Source organism: Neofelis nebulosa, chromosome 6 (genome assembly GCF_028018385.1).
Source record: "Neofelis nebulosa isolate mNeoNeb1 chromosome 6, mNeoNeb1.pri, whole genome shotgun sequence".
Classification (NCBI taxonomy): domain Eukaryota; kingdom Metazoa; phylum Chordata; class Mammalia; order Carnivora; family Felidae; genus Neofelis; species Neofelis nebulosa.
The window spans coordinates 12,748,003-12,765,922 of NC_080787.1; the positions used below are offsets into that span (position 1 = coordinate 12,748,003).

Consider the following 17,920-nt stretch of genomic DNA (forward strand, 5'->3'; position numbering starts at 1 on the left):
AGTGAGACAAAGTGAGAGTTGGGGAGGGGCAGAGAGAGAGGGAGACACAACCATTTTAACCATTTTTAAGCATGTAGGATAGTTCAGTGGCATTAAGAACGTTCACGGTGTTGTGCAACCATGCCACCACCCGTCTCCAGAACTCTTTTCATCTTGCAAAACTGAAACTCTGTATCCACTAAATAATAAGCCGGTTCCCTCTACCCCTCAGTCTCTGGAAATCACTGTCCTACTTTCAGTCTCTATGAATTTAACTGCTGTATTCTAGGTACCTCATTTAAGTGGAATCAGAATAGTTGTCCTTTTGTGACTGACTTACTCACTTAGCATAATGCCCTTGAAGTTCATCCATGTTGTAGCATATGTCAGAATTTCCCCCATTTTAAGGCTGAATAATATTCCACTGTATTAACTGTGGTTCAGCTTGTGCCTTTTAAGATGTACATCTGGCGGTTGAAAAGCAATCCTGCTAGGAGCCTCCTGCGAGAACTGAGCGGTGTTGCTGTGTGTGTGTGTGTGTGTGTGTGTGTGTGTGTGTGTGTGTTTCCACTTTTGCCTTGGAACAGTTTGCCAGGGAACATTCATCCAGCCATCCATGACTCACTCCTGGGAGGAGGATGGGGGTGTGGGTTGTGTCTGTGTGTAGGAGGAAGCTTTTAGTCCCAAGGGTCTTGCGTTTAGGCATTAACCACTACCGGTTAAGGGAAAGGATTTGAGTTAGATTAGAATCAGAGACCGTTACAGACTAGGTCTCCCAAAGCACATGTTTTGGAACCCCCCTCCGCCCCCCGAAAAAAGCAATTGAAACCCAGAGCATGTAAGTCTTCTTTTCTTGACTTGCTGGTGGTGAGAGTATCTTGCCCGCTGTACCCAGTATCTGGCATATAGCATCAGCCAGTCAGTGTTTGTAGAATTAATCAATGAATTACCAAAGCTCACCCAGCTGACATCCGAGAGTCAGAACTAGGATATTCAGTTGGTTACACATGAGATCATGGTGGCTGAAAAATGGCAGATTGCTTCAGTGGCCCAGTGAGTCTTTGTTTCCTCCTTATCGATCACGAGGGTGACAAGATCAGAGGTAGTTTCCCCACAGTGAGCCTTATTCTTCCTTGGAGGTGGGTTAGAAGGACCCACCTTCCTTAAGACGAGCCAAGCTGATGAGACTGTCAGGAGGCCGAGGATGCCTGGGCCGGCTGAGTGACGACCATTGAGCTTAAATCTGTTCTGTCTCATCCCTGCCGCACGATGTTCACCAATCTCCTTCTCCTTTATTTGTGCTTTTCTTCTTTATGAGAAAGTCTAGTTCCTCCTGGGTGCCTCTGAGGGTCCCTCCTATTATACTTCCAAACCAGGTGCCTTCCATCTTGCCTGAATATCAGAACCACCTGAACGCCTTGGAAAGTCCTGATGTCAGGCCAGTTATGTCAGAATGGTTGGTGATAGTGTCCAGGCAGCAGTATTTTTTTTTTTTAACGTTTTTTAATTTATTTTGAGAGAAAGAGAGGAAGGAGAGAGAGAATCCTAAGCAGGCTCCACACTGTCAGTACAGAGCCCGACGCGGGGCTTAATCAGACTCACGAACCGCGAGATCATGACCTGAGCCGAAGTCTGACACTTACCTGAGCCACCCAGGTGCCCCAGGCAGCAGTATTTTTCATGTCCTTAACTGCTCCCGCGCCTCAGTTTTTACCTATTTCAACAGTTTTTTTCCTAGTTGTCAGCCTGAGTCTCATCCCTCCTTAACCGTGAAACTTCTCATTATTTACTTCGGATCTAAAGGGGGTGTAATGTAAGAGAATAATAATCATGTACTAATAACTTCGAGCCATGTTAATGTTATTTTACAATTACTTGTGGGTTCTTGTGTTCCTTTCTCAGAGTATAAGGTCTGCTAGGCAGGCAGCGTGCCTCCTTTCTCCTGTATCCCAGGGCTTCTCAAAGTGACTGTGCACCCCCATTTCTTGGGGGGCTGTTAAAGCACAGATTGCTGGACCCACCTTGGGAAGGTCTAATTTAGTTAAGTCTCAGGTGGGGCATGAGAGTTTGCATTTCTTTTCTAAAAAATGTTTCCGAGATCATGACCTGAGCCTAAGTTGGACCCTTAACCGGCTGAGCCACCCAGGTGCCCCGAGAATTTGCATTTCTGATGGTTTTCCAGCTGCGGCTGCCGGTCCCGGGACTGCACGTGAGAACACGATCTACCCTTTGGATCATTCCTCACGTGCAGGGGTGCTCAGTAATTACCGGCAAACCTCAAGGAATGGAACCAATTTCCCCTGAGCTGCTCTGCTGCCTGGGGGACCGTATTCTGCTGTGGCTAAGAGAACGAAAGAACGTGTGATTGATCACCTACAGATGATCATAACTTTGACTTTCCAGTTGCCAATTCTTTTACATTTGGACCCTCACTAAGATGATTATTTTTCTCTCCATTGTGTGTGTGTGAGAGAGAGAGGGTTGGCGGTGGCGTGTTTAGCCTACACGAAATGATAGGACCGCATCATGCAGACCAGAATCATGGTTCACGTCCTCTCTGTCTTCCAGGGTAGAAAGCCAGGGCAGGCAGTAGCGGGGATCAGTGTCTGGAAAGGTCCGCGAAGAGTGGTCTCCAAACAGAGGGGAAACTCAGCACAGTTTTCAAAAACGAAACAGAAGATTCTCTGGAAAGCCTTCCTGTGAATTACCAGGGGCCCCAAGTCGTCTTGGTTTTTATCGGGAAAACCGAGTGAGCTCAGGAGGAGCTAATGTTGCTGCCTCCGCCCCCGCCGGGAGACAGCCCTAATGAATTTCACCAGCAGCTACAGTTTTTTGTCGTGTGAGAAACTGTGGAGGCTGAATTTGAGGCTCTATTCAGGTATTTATATCCTCGATCCCTTTTCCGTTAAGTGTCTTCTAGAAGCTGAGTTTTCCCTCCGAACACTGAAAAGTTTGAACCGCTCTTCCTGTTGTAATTAATGGTTACATCACTTGATGCATTTGGGTTTTGTGTTACATCAGCCGGTCTTTCCCCGGGGTATCGGGGAGTTATTTTATATTTTCTTGTACGTACAATATTTTTGAGAGATAGATGAATGAGACTTTTCTAAGGAAATTTGTTGCCTATTTTAAATAATTGGATAGGGTGGCGTTGGAAGTGTAAGGTGGGGGTGTTTCTTTTTTGTGTGTGGCTTTTTAGTGCCACTCCTTGAACTTGAGCTGTCCTCTTGTTCATTTGGTGTTCATGTGTTTTTATTTTATTTTTTTCATCTGGTGTTAAGTTAAAATGAGAAAAATTAGAGTCAAACAGTTGATGATGACTTTGGAGAGAAGCCTTTAGTTTCTCAGGTATTTCATGAGGGACGCGTCACGGATTTGGTTCATTTGTGCCTCTTACAGAACACGTGCTTTATCTTAGGATAGCACTGGGGATGCGGTGGAAAGAGACCCAGCAAACTGACCTCACAGTCACTGAGGCCCTCTACATTGAAAAGCCCTCTGTGTTGTGGGTGAGAAAGCAACCTTGGGTAGTCTTGAAAAATTAGACATGAAATCTACCCCCAGAATCAAGAGCCTACTGTATACACTATATGGTGGCTAACTTGACAAATTATATGTATATAAAAAATGAAAAAAAATTTGAGAACGAAACTCAGGTTCCTCACTTCTCACATCAGATGAGGGCCTGGTTACCCGGTCAGTCTCCTGAACCTTTTCCAAACAAACACTCTGCTGAGGAAAAAGTCCAAGTCACAGATGCACCCAGATGCGGAAATCCGAAAAGACCGGAGAGAATTCGCACACAGGCAGAAGGATAAATAAAGGTTTTGAGTCTCTCTCTCTCTCCCTCTCTCTCTCTCTTCCCCCCCCCAACAGGTGAATTTTGTAGCGTGTCAGCTCTTTGCCTTGTTCGCTGCTTTCTGGTTCCGCATCTACTTAAGTCCTGCTAAAACCAGTCCCGATGTCCGGCATGCGTTTGCCACCATTTTTGGCATCTATTTTGTCATCTTTTGTTTTGGCTGGTGAGTATGAGCCTCAGAAACTCTAGTATTTATCACTTGGGTGTGTTGGGGCAAAATTCTTGGCATTTCCCAGGCAGGAAGTGAAATATATACTCCTATTGTAAAAAATATATATATACTCCTATTGTTTTATATATACATATATACACACACATATATATGTACACATACACATATATATACACATATATATACACATACATATATATACACACACACATATATATATGTGTGTGTGTATATATATATACACACACACATACACACTCCTATTGTATATTCTAGGAATATCATTTATTGTAAGAACCTAGAACCAATAAACTGACTATCCACTAGAAGTCAATTCGGTGAATTTTTCTAGAAATTGTGCTTCCATTGATGTTACCCTGGGTCAAGTAAGTGGAATGCTATAAGGTTTCATTTTCCAGATGAGGAACCTTTCTTACCTGTTGTAGATATTGGTGTTTTTCTTGCATGACAATAATAATTGATGTTAGTCCTGCGCATAAAGTAGAAGAGTTTTAGTGCTGGTCTTAGGAAGTGTGAGTCATTCCTCAACAGCGAGAGCCTGCGGATGACTCTTTTCTGTACCAGATAAGCTGGCCAAATACCCTGGGAGTGGCACTTCTCGGGGAGAGAGTTTTAGGAACCAACATTTCTAGAAATACAACTTAAGGATTTTTGTGAATTCATTCAGGATACTATAATACTGCTGTTCTTCCTTCAGTAAAAATTTGAGAAAAGATGATGAGTATGTTGAATCAACTACCAGGTAAAAGTCTTGGTATCTGGTGAAGATCAGTTTTGGTCCTGGTGCTTTAAAATTAAAAAAAAAAAAAAAAAAAGGTTCTAAAGAAAGAAAGAACTCTTCTGGACTCTCAGTTGTATGTGTGCCAAAGTGCAAGCCTTCCATTTATGGATCCTGCCGTTACTGGCACCACAGGTGACAGACTGTGTCATGACTTCCTCCTGCTGCTTCAAGATCTAGTCTAGTACCTTAATTACACAGAGCAAAACTCTTTGATGTATTTTCTGTTGCATAAACATGACTTAGCAGATCATGTGCTTTCTGGTGGGGGCATAGGTGGAGCACAGTGTGCGTGCCCAGTAGGCATGTTCATTTGGAATATACTCAATGCTCCTCCTTCTCTCTCCCTGATGTCTTAAAGGTACTCTGTGCATCTTTTTGTGCTGGTGTTAATGTGCTACGGGATCATGGTCACAGCAAGCGTATCCAGTATTCACAGGTAAGATTCTGGGAGTGAGCCGTGCAAGGTGAGGTTTTCTTCCATGACCGGTGAAATGTGTTTCTAGGGTCAAGGGGCACTTTCCCCACGTGCCCATCACAAGTGGCGTATCCTAAGTTCTCTGGGATATCAGAAGGAGACATGGGGGCCCTAAGTGCTGGGAGCAGTCAGAGGAAGCTTGTGAAAAGGGTGGCAAGCCCCTCGTGTCGGAAGAGAAGCAGCTCTATGGTAGCCACAAATTGGAAACCGCCCAGATGGTCACCGCAGTGGAATACTACTCAGCAGGAAAAGGGAACGAAGGATTAATAGCACACAATGATATGGATGAATCTTCAAAGTAAATGTGCTGAAGGAAGGAAGCCACACACATTTCTATTCTTGAAAATGCAGACTAATCTGAAGTGACAGAGAACAGATCAGAGGCTCCCCGGGGTGGGGCGGCACAGGGAGATGTGACAGGGATCAGAGAGGCAGGAAGACACTTGGGGGGGTGACGGATATGTCTGTTATCTTGAATTTGGCTGTGGCTTTCCAGGCGTGGACCCGTGTCAAAACTTTGTGTACTTCAAATATGTATGCTAAAATGGTCAAAAGAGGAAGAAATATTCTTACTGTGATATTTTGATTTGAAAGTAGAGAAGTAACTTAATTCTGCCTTGAAGGCAACGTGCTTGGATAATCGATTCAGACACCTGGGTATCTGTTTAGCATTGTCTGTGTTTCCTGTGGTCTCTGTGAAACCCCAGCATTCGTTCTGTCTTTCTGTAACACTGAAACGTGAAAACACAGTCCACTCTTGTGTCCACAGAGCCTAGAACAGTATCTGTCACAAGTAAAGTCTCAATAAATGTTTACGGAATGAATGAATACCTTTGAAAAGACATTTGTCCTGTTGTAAGTTCTTTTCTGGTGGCTTCCCTGAAAAAGCAGATGCCTTATTTTAGTTTCAGAAAGCTCTTTGATTTTTTTTTTTTAGAGAGAGAATGAGAGAGAGAGAGAGAGAGAGAGAGAGAGAGAGAGTTCATGTGCAAGTGGGAGTGGGGCAGAGGGAGAGGGAGAGAGAATCTTAAGCAAGTTCCATGCCCAGCATAGATCCCAGTGTAGAGCCCAACACAGGGCTCGATCTCATGAGTCTGATATCATGATCTGAGCTGAAATCAAGAGTCTCTGAGCCCTAGAGGCACCACCAAGTGAGTCACCCAGGCTCCCTGAAAACTCTGATTAATAAGACTATTAGCACAATAGTTTTCCTTCTGCAAGTCATTGAAATTTCACTTTTTAATGTATAATCTTGTAAATTACTTACAGTAAATTTCCTGTTTCCAAGGGAAAAAATTTTTAAGGGAAAATATTTTTGTATGCTTTAAAATTTTAGTTTCACCCAACTTAGTGTCTGGATGAGTTCTGAAAAATTGAATTGCCATTCTCTTCCTTCTGAATGCCCTCCTTGAAAGGGATAGTGTCACTCCTTCAGAAGGGAAATAGGAAATCTATATTTCTGATTTGGTAAGAATGGGCTTTGGGAATGCTCCATATTATGACAAAATGCCGTTGTTAGTGGGAGGTGAAAATGTCTGGCTTTCCCCAAACTTGAGTTTGGAAGCCATTCAGCAGTTAGTAAAAATTGGGTATATCTCTGTAGCATATTTTTAACTACCTTACAAGTTGTGATTTGTCAGCTCTCTCCACGCTCGTGTGATCCCGATCGGTGTGGACTGTTTTTCAGAGTCAAGAACCTGCATGCACATGCTTGTTCCGTGCGGGGCCCAGTGTCAGCCTCTGGCCAGGAATGGAACACTCCAGCCTTGGCTGAGCCGAGCAGTTTACGGACAGGCTGTGTCTGTCCCACCACAGTAATATTGTGGTAGCAGAGGCCCAGGTCATAAGACCAAAAAGGACTCCAGTGCAAGCTCTTTCTTTGCCAGGACTGCGGAAGTAGGGAGTGGTTCCTGGTTCCTGACGGAGGGAAATTGCTTCCTATTGATGCAGGGAAAGAACATGAGACTGGAAATCTGGCTCTCTCTGGCAGTGTGAGTTCAGAAGGGTCATGCAGCCTCTCTGTACAGCAGATTTCCCACCTATAGAATGTGGCGTGTGTGATAGTTTGAACTTAAGGTTTCTTCAGGATCAGGATTTCGTGATTCTTTGGGAATCGTTTTCTTCCCCTTGCCGAGCCAGTTACAAGAGTTCCGTCACATGGCTGGGGAGAGTCGGGGAAGGTCAGGCTTTGCCGCTATGGGGAGTTAACTGATTTCTAGACATACTGTTTTCTCTTTGTCTATAGATTTCTTGGGGTGCCAACTGTTTCCTTCCTAAGCCACTATGTTGGGCAGAAATCACAGGTGTTAATTGATCATATCCAGACCGACTGGAGCAGAATATAGTTTGTATCTCCTAGGATAGACCGCCTCTGTGAGAACATGATGATAAGTTGCCAATTTTGGGGTACCTGCTTTGTGCCAAGTGCTAAGCCATGCTCTTTTAAAAAGATATGTTTCAGAGTGTCTGGGTGGCTCAGTCGGTTGAGCGTCCGACTTTGGCTCAGGTCATGATCTCACAGTTTGTGAGTTCGAGCCCCGCGTCAGGTTCCCTGCTATCAGTGCACAGCCTGCTTCTGATCCTCTGTCCGTGCCCCCCCCTTTGCCCCTCCCCTGCTCATGCGCTCAATCGCTCTCTCTGTCTCTCTCTCTCTCTCTCGTAAATAAGAACAAAAACATTACAAAAAATAGTTCTGTTTCATTATTTTGAATCTATAAACTCTTACTTAGTATATCATGTAATATATTTAATACTTTACGTCATTATTACAAATATATTCTCTCTAGGACAATTAATTGGGATACAGATTCCTGCCCCCCCTCCCCACAGGTTGAAGAAATGAATGCTCAGAGAGGTAAATAGGTATACAGATAGGGAATTTTCGTAAATGAATACATCCATGTTACCACCACCCAGGTCAGCAGGGGAATGTTACCATCACTCATGCCCCAGTCTCTGCCACATCCTTCCTTCATAAAATAGCTAGTATTTAAACTTCCCACATTAGCTTTGCCATTGCTGGGCTTTGAAGTCCTGTTGGTCTGTCTCCAGAACATAATGCGTAGTCTCTCTACCACTCCTGGGTTCCTTAGATTTTTCAGGTGCGTCCAGAGCATGAATGCATTGTGCTGTTGTCTCGGGACACAGTGCTTGTTATAACTACTGAGTTGAAGTCTCTTTCTTTGCTCGGCTGGGGGGCAGGGGAGGTATGGGTCTAGCTCTTGTGAAGGAGAAAGGGGAAGCAGGTATGGTTGCATTCAAGAGGGCCGTGGGAGAATTTGTCTTTTGTATCTGCCTCGTGCTTTTGCCTTGACCTTCACGAACTGGCTGGAGAGAGAAAACAGAGGCTGGAGGCAGAAGGGCCTAACTAGCGCCATTCTGCTTCTGCTCAGCCCTTCAGGGAGTTGTTGTCTCTCAGTCCTGCTTTGCTCACCGTCTTTCTGTTTGGGAAAGGGTTAAGGATGAACCCAAGGCAGGGAAAGTCTTATTTTGTGTCAGGACGTCTTTGTTTGCAAAGAGAACGTAAAGTTATGTAGTGCTTTAGAGTTTACAGAACTGCTTCACGCCCACTAGCTGGTTCTCCCTTGCTACCAAGTGTATTTTTATTATTCTTACCTCACCATTCGGTCTCCATGGGTTATTTTAACATGAACTCGTGAATTTCAATATAATTTGAGAATACGCTTCATCTCTGTTTTATGACCCATGTTTCAGTGTTATACCTTCTAAATTTATGTCTGTTTCTGATGGGCTCTTGCACCATTTAAAATGTTGAATGTGCTCCTTTCAGTGCCTTTCAGCTAACCGTACACGAACCCCCTCTATGGCCAAGGGTTGGGGTGCTCAAGGTCATGGTGAGTTGGTGTAACAGACACATGCATATAATTTCAGCATCATAATGATGAGGTTGGCATGGAGCACTGGAGATATACCAGGAGCGGAACAGTGAATTGTGCTGGGGGTAGGAGGGAAGGGGTGGAGCAAGCCGGTGCGGGGGGGACTGACCCGGAGCCCGGCCTTACCTGGTAATTAGACAGTTCCTAGGTAGTCTGGAGGACGGAGGAGGGAGTTGCAGGCAGAGGAAGGGGTGTGCAGAAGACATCTGGCCTGGAAATGCAAGCTGTAATTGTGGAGAGAGAGCGGCCGGTGTCGTCTGAGCATAAGTGGACGTGGGGTGTGAGCAGAGAGGAGTCCACGAGGGAAAGGTAGAGCTCCGTGCAGGAGCACATTGCCTGCTGCGTTTAGGAGTTTTGATGTGACTGGACAGTGGGAGCCATTGGAGACTTTTAAGACAAGTAACATTTATTTGGTTTTTGTTCACTTAGCACCCAGGAGGCCACTCTTGTGAGTGAAACACACAAGACGTTCTTGCTTTCATGGTCTAGTAAGGGAGACAACAGTTAATTTGATGATCATTATGAAAAAGAAGACCACAGACCCAAAATGGAGTCACGTAGGCCAACTCACCAAACTAGGGCTTAGGGCAGTTTCAAACCCCCCAGAAATGTAAGTCTTAACCGGTCATCCAGGAATTTTCTGGTCAGCACTAATAGCCTCTGGAGTCTATCCCATGGGCCCTCTGCATCCCCCAAAGGGAACATGAGGTCATCTGCGTGAGGAGACCCTTCCTCCTAAGGGAAAGTGGCCTTGCCTGAAACAATCCCTTCTTTTCCTAGTCACTTCCCTGTGCCACCCTCCTTCCTGTAAAAACCTTCCATTTTGTGCAACTCCTCAGAGCTCCCCTCTATTTGCTAAGTGGGGTACAGCCAGGTCAACAAATCGCTTAATAAAGATAATTCGATCTTCAAAGTTTACTCAGTTGAATTTTTGTTCTTTAATGTCACATATGTGTGATTACAAATTGATGAATGTTCTGAATGATGTACATGAGTGTGTGTGTGTGTGTGTGTGTGTGTGTGTGTGTGTGTGTCTGTCTGTCTGTCTTTGTGTTGCTGGTTCGTACCCCGGTGGTCATGGCAGGTGTTGGAAGGAAGCCAGGACGTGATCTTGGTGTGTGGTAACTGAAGCCTCAGGCTTGGGCAGGGGTGTGCCCAGCAGGGCACTGGGAATGCTCACACCTAAGGAGTAAGTGGAGGAAGATAAGCTGAGCAAGAACCTTGGAAGCATTAACCAGAGAGGCGGGAAGCAATCACGGAGAAGAGAAGCCAAGAGAACAAAGTTGATGTCAGGAAGGGAGAGGTCGGCGGCATAATGCTGGTTTGGTTTGTATTTTACAAAGATTGTTGTGTAGACACGATGGTTTCTGAGGAGGAGAATCTGAGCGCAAGATCTTGCAGGTTCTTGCTTCGCAGCTCTGGCTGCACGATGAAATTACACCTGCTGGGTGTATCCTGTACCAGTTAAGCCAGAATAGCAGGGGTGAGGCCCAGGCATCGGCACCGGGGTGACTCCATTGTGCTGTGTGCAGGTGAGAAAAGATGAAGGGTCCCAGGCAGTGAATGCAAAAGTGAGCGGAGGGGATCAGCTGGGTTACAGACCAAGCAGAGAGGACTTTGTGACTGACTATATGTGGGGAGGGAGGGAGAGGAAGAGGAGAAAGTCGATCGTGTTACTGCCACGCATAATCATCCGATCTTCTCTCTTCTGCTTTCAGATACTCCTTCTTTGTAGCAATGGGATACCTTACAATATGCCACATCAGCCGGATATACATCTTCCACTATGGAATTCTCACTACAGATTTTTCTGGGTGAGTGTATTAATTTGGGGGGGGAGGGCCCGACTGCAGACTTGCACTCCGTCTCTCGGGGTCTGTAAAGATCAAGGCTGCACAGGAGACTCCTTGGTGGCTGGTCCAATCGGTTGGTAAGACTGTGCTAATGAGGTTGGGGCTGAAGGTTTGATTGCTCTGCAGGACTGTTGGCCCTGCTGTGTTGTAAGTTTGGGGTGGCAGCCGATGGCCCGTGGGCCATGTCTGTCCTGCCGCTTGTTTCTGTAGAGTTCCAATGGAACACAACTGGGCACCGGGTCATTACGTGTTGTCTCTGGCCTCTCTTGCACTACAGCGGTGGAGTTGCATAGTCATGACAAAACCATGTCGCCTGCAAAGCCTACAGTATTTACTGTCTTCCTCTTTAAAGGAAACGTTTCCAGTCCTCTGTTACAATGCTCTTAACATGGACCTGGTGTTTATCTCCTACTAATTAATAATACAGAAATTTTTCGCTCCCAGCTGATAAATGGTTCCCGTCCTGACCCTTCCTCCAGATTCCCTAGGCTTCTAGTGACGTGAAGGTAATACCCAGCACAGCAAGGGTCTCCATGCTGGGCTGCAAAAGTTTTTTCTTGGCCCTAACCTGCTGGGCCACCCCTCTCCTGATGGTGGGCAGATAAGTGAACATTCTATACTCTGTCGCTGTTTGTTTAGGAACAGCTGTTTATGAATCTTGAGGAATGGACACTGAAGCAGGGTGATTCTTCCTAACACATTGTATATTCACCGTGTTCCTTCCTGGGGAATTTGGGTCTGTTCTCTGCAGCAGCGCGAGGTCAGGCAGAGCCTGGGGTCTCCCTTCCGGTTGAATTGCACTTCCTTTCATGAGTTATTGGAGGGGAGGTAGTGAAATAAAGGTGTTGCAACTCACAGCTCAGTTCTGCGAACTTTGCAAATTTTGCGACTTAACTGTCCCACCTTGAAGAGGCTTGGGAAGCCAGAAGTGTTGGTTTTGGCCACAAAGACTGGTGTCCTGAAGTTTCTGTGACTGTGGTTTGGTCCTTCCTGCATTGGTTCTTCTTATCCTTGGGTTCCTGGGATTTTACGTTTCTCTCTGCCTCGTCTCCTTTCTGCATTTCCCTCCCTGTATGTTGTGGAGCATGGTTGTTGTTGAGTTTTTCTGGAACAAGTTCACAACTTTTTACTTTTTAATGACACATGAGCAATATATGGAAAATATGGGAGCAACAAAGATAACAATACAGCCAGGAAGTTACGGCATTAAACGTAATTTTTAATTTATTTTAATGTTTATTTATTTTTGAGAGAGAGGGAGAGATCGAGAGAGAGCACATGAGCGGGGAAGGGGCAGAGAGAGGGAGACACAGAAGCCAAAGCAGGCTCCAGGCTCCGAGCTGTCAGCACAGAGCCCGATGCGGGGCCTGAACTCACGAACGATGAGATCATGACCTGAGCCGAAGTCGGACGCTCAACCGACTGAGCCGCCCCGGCCTGCCTGTACTGCTATATAAACTGATTGTATATGGACATGAAAGGGGAGAGAGTGATCCTTTGGAAAGAGACGAAGGCAAGTTCATCATGCCACAAGTAATGGCTGTTGAATGAGAAGAGGGTAGGGAGGTTGGAAGGGGACGGGGAGGACTGGAGTCCTGCAGCAGTCAGCTGTCAGGTCGCTCGGCAGGCTGGGCATCTTGACTTGCTTCTACTGCCTCAGTCCCCGTTAGAGGAATGACTGTGGAGGTGGCAGATGGGGCTTATGGAAGAGCAATGCCATCACTCTGCAGATCCCCACTCCGAGGAAGGGCTTTGGTGCTGAATCAGAAGGCTCATTCATTCCTCACTCAGCAGGCACTGGCTGAGAATCCCGAACATGCCAGGCCTGGTTACAGGAGACAGGGGTGAGCAAAGACTGGCATGTACATAGGGTTACCGACTTCAGGTTGGTTTGGGAAGTTCTCTTGAGAGCATATTTATCGTCGTGTACTGGGTTGATTAATGTTCCTCCAACCTCAATCTCTGAATGTATTCTTATTTGGAAATGGGGTCTTTGTAGGTGTAATTAGTTTCTGGTTTTAAGCCACCTAATTTGTGATACTCGGTTACGGCCATTCTCAGACAGCAGCACACAGTGTTCTGTGATAGTGTGCCTTTTGATGGGCCAACAGCTGTCCCTCGCCCCCGATCATGCAGGTGAGAACACCTGCAGCGTCCCCACTTCTCCCCACTCTTGTCACACCTCCTTTCTTGTCGGTTCTGTCCATAAAACTGGGGACTTTGACAGAAGGGGACAATGGAAATCAGTCACTGTCAGCTTGACTTCCAGCAGCATGGTCGTGACATCTTTCTTCAAGTGATGTTGGTGCTTGGAAATTTTTTTTTAAATGTTTATTTATTTATTTAGAGAGAGAACATGGGGGGGGGTGTGCAGACACAGAAGGGGAGAGAAAATCCAGGCAGGTTCCGCGCTGTCAGTGCTTAATCGACTGAACCACTCAGGGGCCCCTCGGGCATTTTTTAGATCTCCTTGTATTAAGAAGTTACACACTAGATTACACACTAGATTGCACATTAGATCATAGAATGTTTGAACTATAAAGAACACTGTGGATTGAGGAAGGATACAGAGAAGATGTGTCTGTTCCCTGTAGTTGTGTGAGACTTCCTTCTCTAACTGCTGGATGGCCGTGCTATTCGGTTCTTCAGCATATGTCTTTTTTTAAATTATAGGACATTATTGGGGCGCCTGGGTGGCTCAGTCGGTTTAGCGTCCGACTTTGGCTCAGGTCATGATCTCATAGTTCATGGGTTTGAGCCCCGCATCGGGCTCTGTGCTGACCGCTCAGAGCCTGGAACCTGCTTCGGATTCTGTGTCTCCCTCTCTGTGCCCCTCCCCTGCTCATGCTTTCCCTCTGTCCCTGTCTCTGTCTCTCTCTCTCTCTGTCAAATAATAAATAAAACATTAAAAAAATTAAATTATAGAACATTATTTTTTTTTTTAATTTTTTTTTTTCAACGTTTTTTATTTTTTATTTTTGGGACAGAGAGAGACAGAGCATGAACGGGGGAGGGGCAGAGAGAGACGGAGACACAGAATCGGAAACAGGCTCCAGGCTCCGAGCCATCAGCCCAGAGCCTGACGCGGGGCTCGAACTCACGGACCGCGAGATCGTGACCTGGCTGAAGTCGGACGCTTAACCGACTGCGCCACCCAGGCGCCCCAAATTATAGAACATTATTAAGCAGCATTATTTTTTCCCTGCCACCAGAAATTCACTGTGCCTCACTGACACATAAATCTGCCTTCTTGGATAAACAGAGAGGCACCTACCAACCTGAAATTGACAAGAGGTTTTAAATCCCAGATTGTCAGTTACAGAGATTCTTTAATGATGTCTGTTTTGATGATGAACATGCAGAAAACCCCAGTTCCCCTTCAGAATGGACTTTGTCTGACACTTCCATTCGTTTCAGCTTAAAATTTTTGTTTTGTGGAGGAATAAAGTAGAGTTTTTAAAAATTTTTTAAATTTATTTGTGACAGAGAGAGAGAGAGACAGAGCATGAGCAGTGGAGGGGCAGAGAGAGAGGGAGACACAGAATCTGAAGCAGGCTCCAGGCTCCGAGCTGTCAGCACAGAGCCCGATGCGGGGCTCGAACCCATGAACCGTGAGATCATGACCTGAGCTGAAGTCGGATGCTCAACTGACTGAGCCACCCAGGTGCTCCTAAAGTTCTGTCTTGAAGTTGAACCTGGTGTTTTAAAACAGCCTAACGAGATAGCTGTTCCCTTTGTAGCATGCTTCCAAACTGAAGAGCTTAACATACTTTATTACGTCTTTGTTTATTTAATTTTTTTTTTTTATTTTGGGAGAGAGAGAGAGTGAGTGTAAGTGCATGTCCATGAGTAGGAGAGGGGCAGAGAGAGAGGGAGACAGAGAATCCCAAACAGGCTCCACACCGTCAGAGCCCGACCCGGGGCTTGAACCCAGGGACTGTGAGATCCTGACCTGAGCTGACACCTTAACTGAGCCACTCAGGCACCTCTATAAACGTCTTTAGGATAAGAGCACAGACAGGAATTGAGTGGGATTAGAGGAGATCAGCATTTGTGCCAAACAACATATATATGTTTTTAATTTGAGAGTAACGGCTAAACTCATACTTTAAATTATTCTGGGGCTTGGCATTTTATTTGTTTTTCTGAAAGTAATCAGGTTTTTGTGGGCTGGACTGTTGTTAATGGCGAGGATACCACAGACGACACACTTTTATTAGTGGCGAATATCCTTTGTGTTTTCTCTGTGAATGTGGGCTGTTAAAAATACCAGAACATTTACTGTTCCCCTGCAGGACGCTCAACAGTTGCTGGTAATAAAGCGGGTACTTGATTCCTTTGAAGTGTGTGGAAGTGAGCTCATTCTTCTCTCTTGCTCCCAGAAGGGTACAAATTGATATTTCTGAGGGAAGCAGAAAGAAGAACCCTCATTTCCTCTTTGCAGGCTCGGCCGATTCAGGCAGCTAATTGCTCTCCCATCATGTTGGCAATTTGAGTTGCCCGTGTGTTTTTGAGAACAGTCTGAAACAAGAACGCTTACACACTGATAGTGGGAGTACAAATTGGTACCGTCCCCTTCTGGAAGGCAACTTAGCCATAAAATTTCAAGCAGGAATTTTTTTTTTTTTTTAAGCTCGTATTCTATGATAGGAGAAATTCCTAGGAATTGAATTACCTTAAGGAAATCAAATGTATTCATAAGGGTGTTCGGCTGTTGTCAATAGTGAAAAGCTGTTAGCATCCTCAATGGTCCAAAAGAGGTGAATGATTAAATCATGGTACTAATACGTGTCCACTGAAAATGTTGTCTTCAAAGAATGTTTAAGGACACTGGAAAATGCTTACAATACAATGGAAAATCAAATCCACAAAACTAATATGTGACTTAAGACTCCCACTTTTAGGGGTGCTCAGTCCCTGACTGGGTGGCTCAGTCAGTTAAGCATCTGACTCTTGGTTTTGGCTCAGGTCATGGTCTCACAGTTCATGGGATCAAGCCCCACCTCGGGTTCTGTGCTAACAGCATGGAGCCTGCTTGGGATTCTGTCTCCCCCTCTCTGCCCCTCCCCTGCTGGTGCTCTTTCTCAAAATAAAAATAAACATTCAAAAATAAAAGAAAAAAAAAGATTCCCATTTTTATGAACGTGGACATGCGTAGTAAGGCCTGGAAGGAAATAATCAAAATGCTGAGACAGTAGTTCTGTTGGGAGGTCTTTATTGGTGATTTTAATAATTGTTTTATTCTTTTATATGATTATAATGAGAAATCATAAATAATACTTAAATATATTTGCAAGTATGCATATTATGAATGCATATGCATGTATATTATGGTGAAATGGTCTAGAGGAGTAGAACAATAGCCTTTGTGTTCCCTTTTACCTTACTAGGGCATAATAGAAATATCACTTGTCTGCACCCCTTGCTGCTAGAGATGATCATTTGGGAAATGTTTTCTTCTCTTGGTTTATGACATCCTGGCCCCTCCACCTGACCAACTCAGTATGTGCAAATAATTGGGTTTTATAATATGGGCAAAGAAGTGATGTCTGCAGGGAGATTTGCTTATTTCGTGCTTCTTCAGGCTTCTGTCAGCTCTTTGATAACTAGTATAGTCACTTGGAATTTAATTCCCAGACATGAGTATAAGTTCTACCAAGTAAGTATATTTGGTGGGTGCCTATTAGAATGGAGAACTGATGATTCTGTTATTGTTGAGTGCGAGAGTGTGGAGATTACAACTTTGGAAAGATTAATGCGAAGGGTAAGCCTATTCTACTCTGATTGACCACTGGATGGTTCCCAACAGATACTCGGTGAACTTTGAACTAAGTGGAGAAGAGTTCCCGCTACCCTTAGTTGCAGTCCTGGGGAGCTCATGGAACCATCTGTTTTGTTTGCTGTGACTTCTGGAGCCCTCCATATTCTTCCTGATGCTGGAAGAGTTGATAGGAGTTTGGTAACATTCTACTGAAGTTGTCATACCATCACCTCCTTCTTTGGTAATCCAGGGAGTGGGGGTTACCAGTGGGGCAGAAGCAACAGAGATGAGGGAGTACTGTCCGAGCCTCCTGTGCTCCTCAGCTGCTGAGTTACGGCTACTAGTTGCATAGTTCACATTGCATGTGGAGCCCCTGGTTGTGCAAGATGGCAGTCCCAGCCTAGGTTGCCGTTGATTGAAAGTTTGTCATATTCCTATTCTCCCACCCTGTCTAACTTAGGCTTGCCTGACTCTTTGCTTTCCTAATATATTAGTATTACAAGAGGACTTTTATTATAAAGAAAAGAGTAATGAAAATGCAAAATATACTCTTTTGGATCTTGAATGTCAGATCTGGCGTGATGCTGGCCAGCCAACTTTATATCATTGCCCCATCTCAGTTTTACCAGGACAGAGAACTTAACCACGCTAGCTCCAAAGAGTAAGGTAAACTAGGTAGGTCTTATTGGAATGTTGTTCAAAATTGAGTTTCTGTTTAATGTTTTAAAAGACAGGTTATTTTTTGGTGGGAGTTGATACGGAAAATAGACATGGACGAATGGGTACCACTTCTGGTAAATTGCCCGGAGTTTGTAGGAAGGCACTGATTTTCTGTGTGTGTGTGTGTGTGTGTGTGTGTGTGTGTGTGTGTGTGTGTGTGTGTTGGAGGGAGTGGCATTGTTCTTTCTACCCTAATCACATCTCCATCTGCCTGTTTTCCCTTATTCATTTTTCCCTATATGTCTTTATCCAAATTGGAACCATAATCTTAGGTTCAGAAAAAAAAAAGTGATTTTCTTTCCTTATATATGTATAAATTTTTCCTTCTGTTGACTTTTAAAATTTCAGTATAATTAACATAGAGTGTCATATTAGTTTCAGGTGTACAGTATACTGAATCAAT

At 44.8% G+C, this 17,920-nt stretch overlaps 1 protein-coding gene across 7 annotated transcripts in view; it reads left to right on the forward strand.

The window, feature by feature from the left end:
* MBOAT1 (membrane bound O-acyltransferase domain containing 1) overlaps positions 1-17,920 on the forward strand; it is a 107,398-nt gene that overhangs the window by 54,919 nt on the left and 34,559 nt on the right. For 5 of the 7 annotated variants that reach the window (XM_058732878.1, XM_058732875.1, XM_058732870.1 and 2 more), the window contains 3 exons: positions 3,856-4,001; positions 5,171-5,248; positions 10,902-10,997. In XM_058732878.1, coding sequence (XP_058588861.1) covers positions 3,856-4,001; positions 5,171-5,248; positions 10,902-10,997 — 320 coding nt within the window. Of the gene's footprint in view, positions 1-2,648; positions 2,858-3,855; positions 4,002-5,170; positions 5,249-10,901; positions 10,998-17,920 lie in introns of those variants that run through there. The other 2 variants (XM_058732877.1, XM_058732871.1) reach the window with 2 other exon arrangements.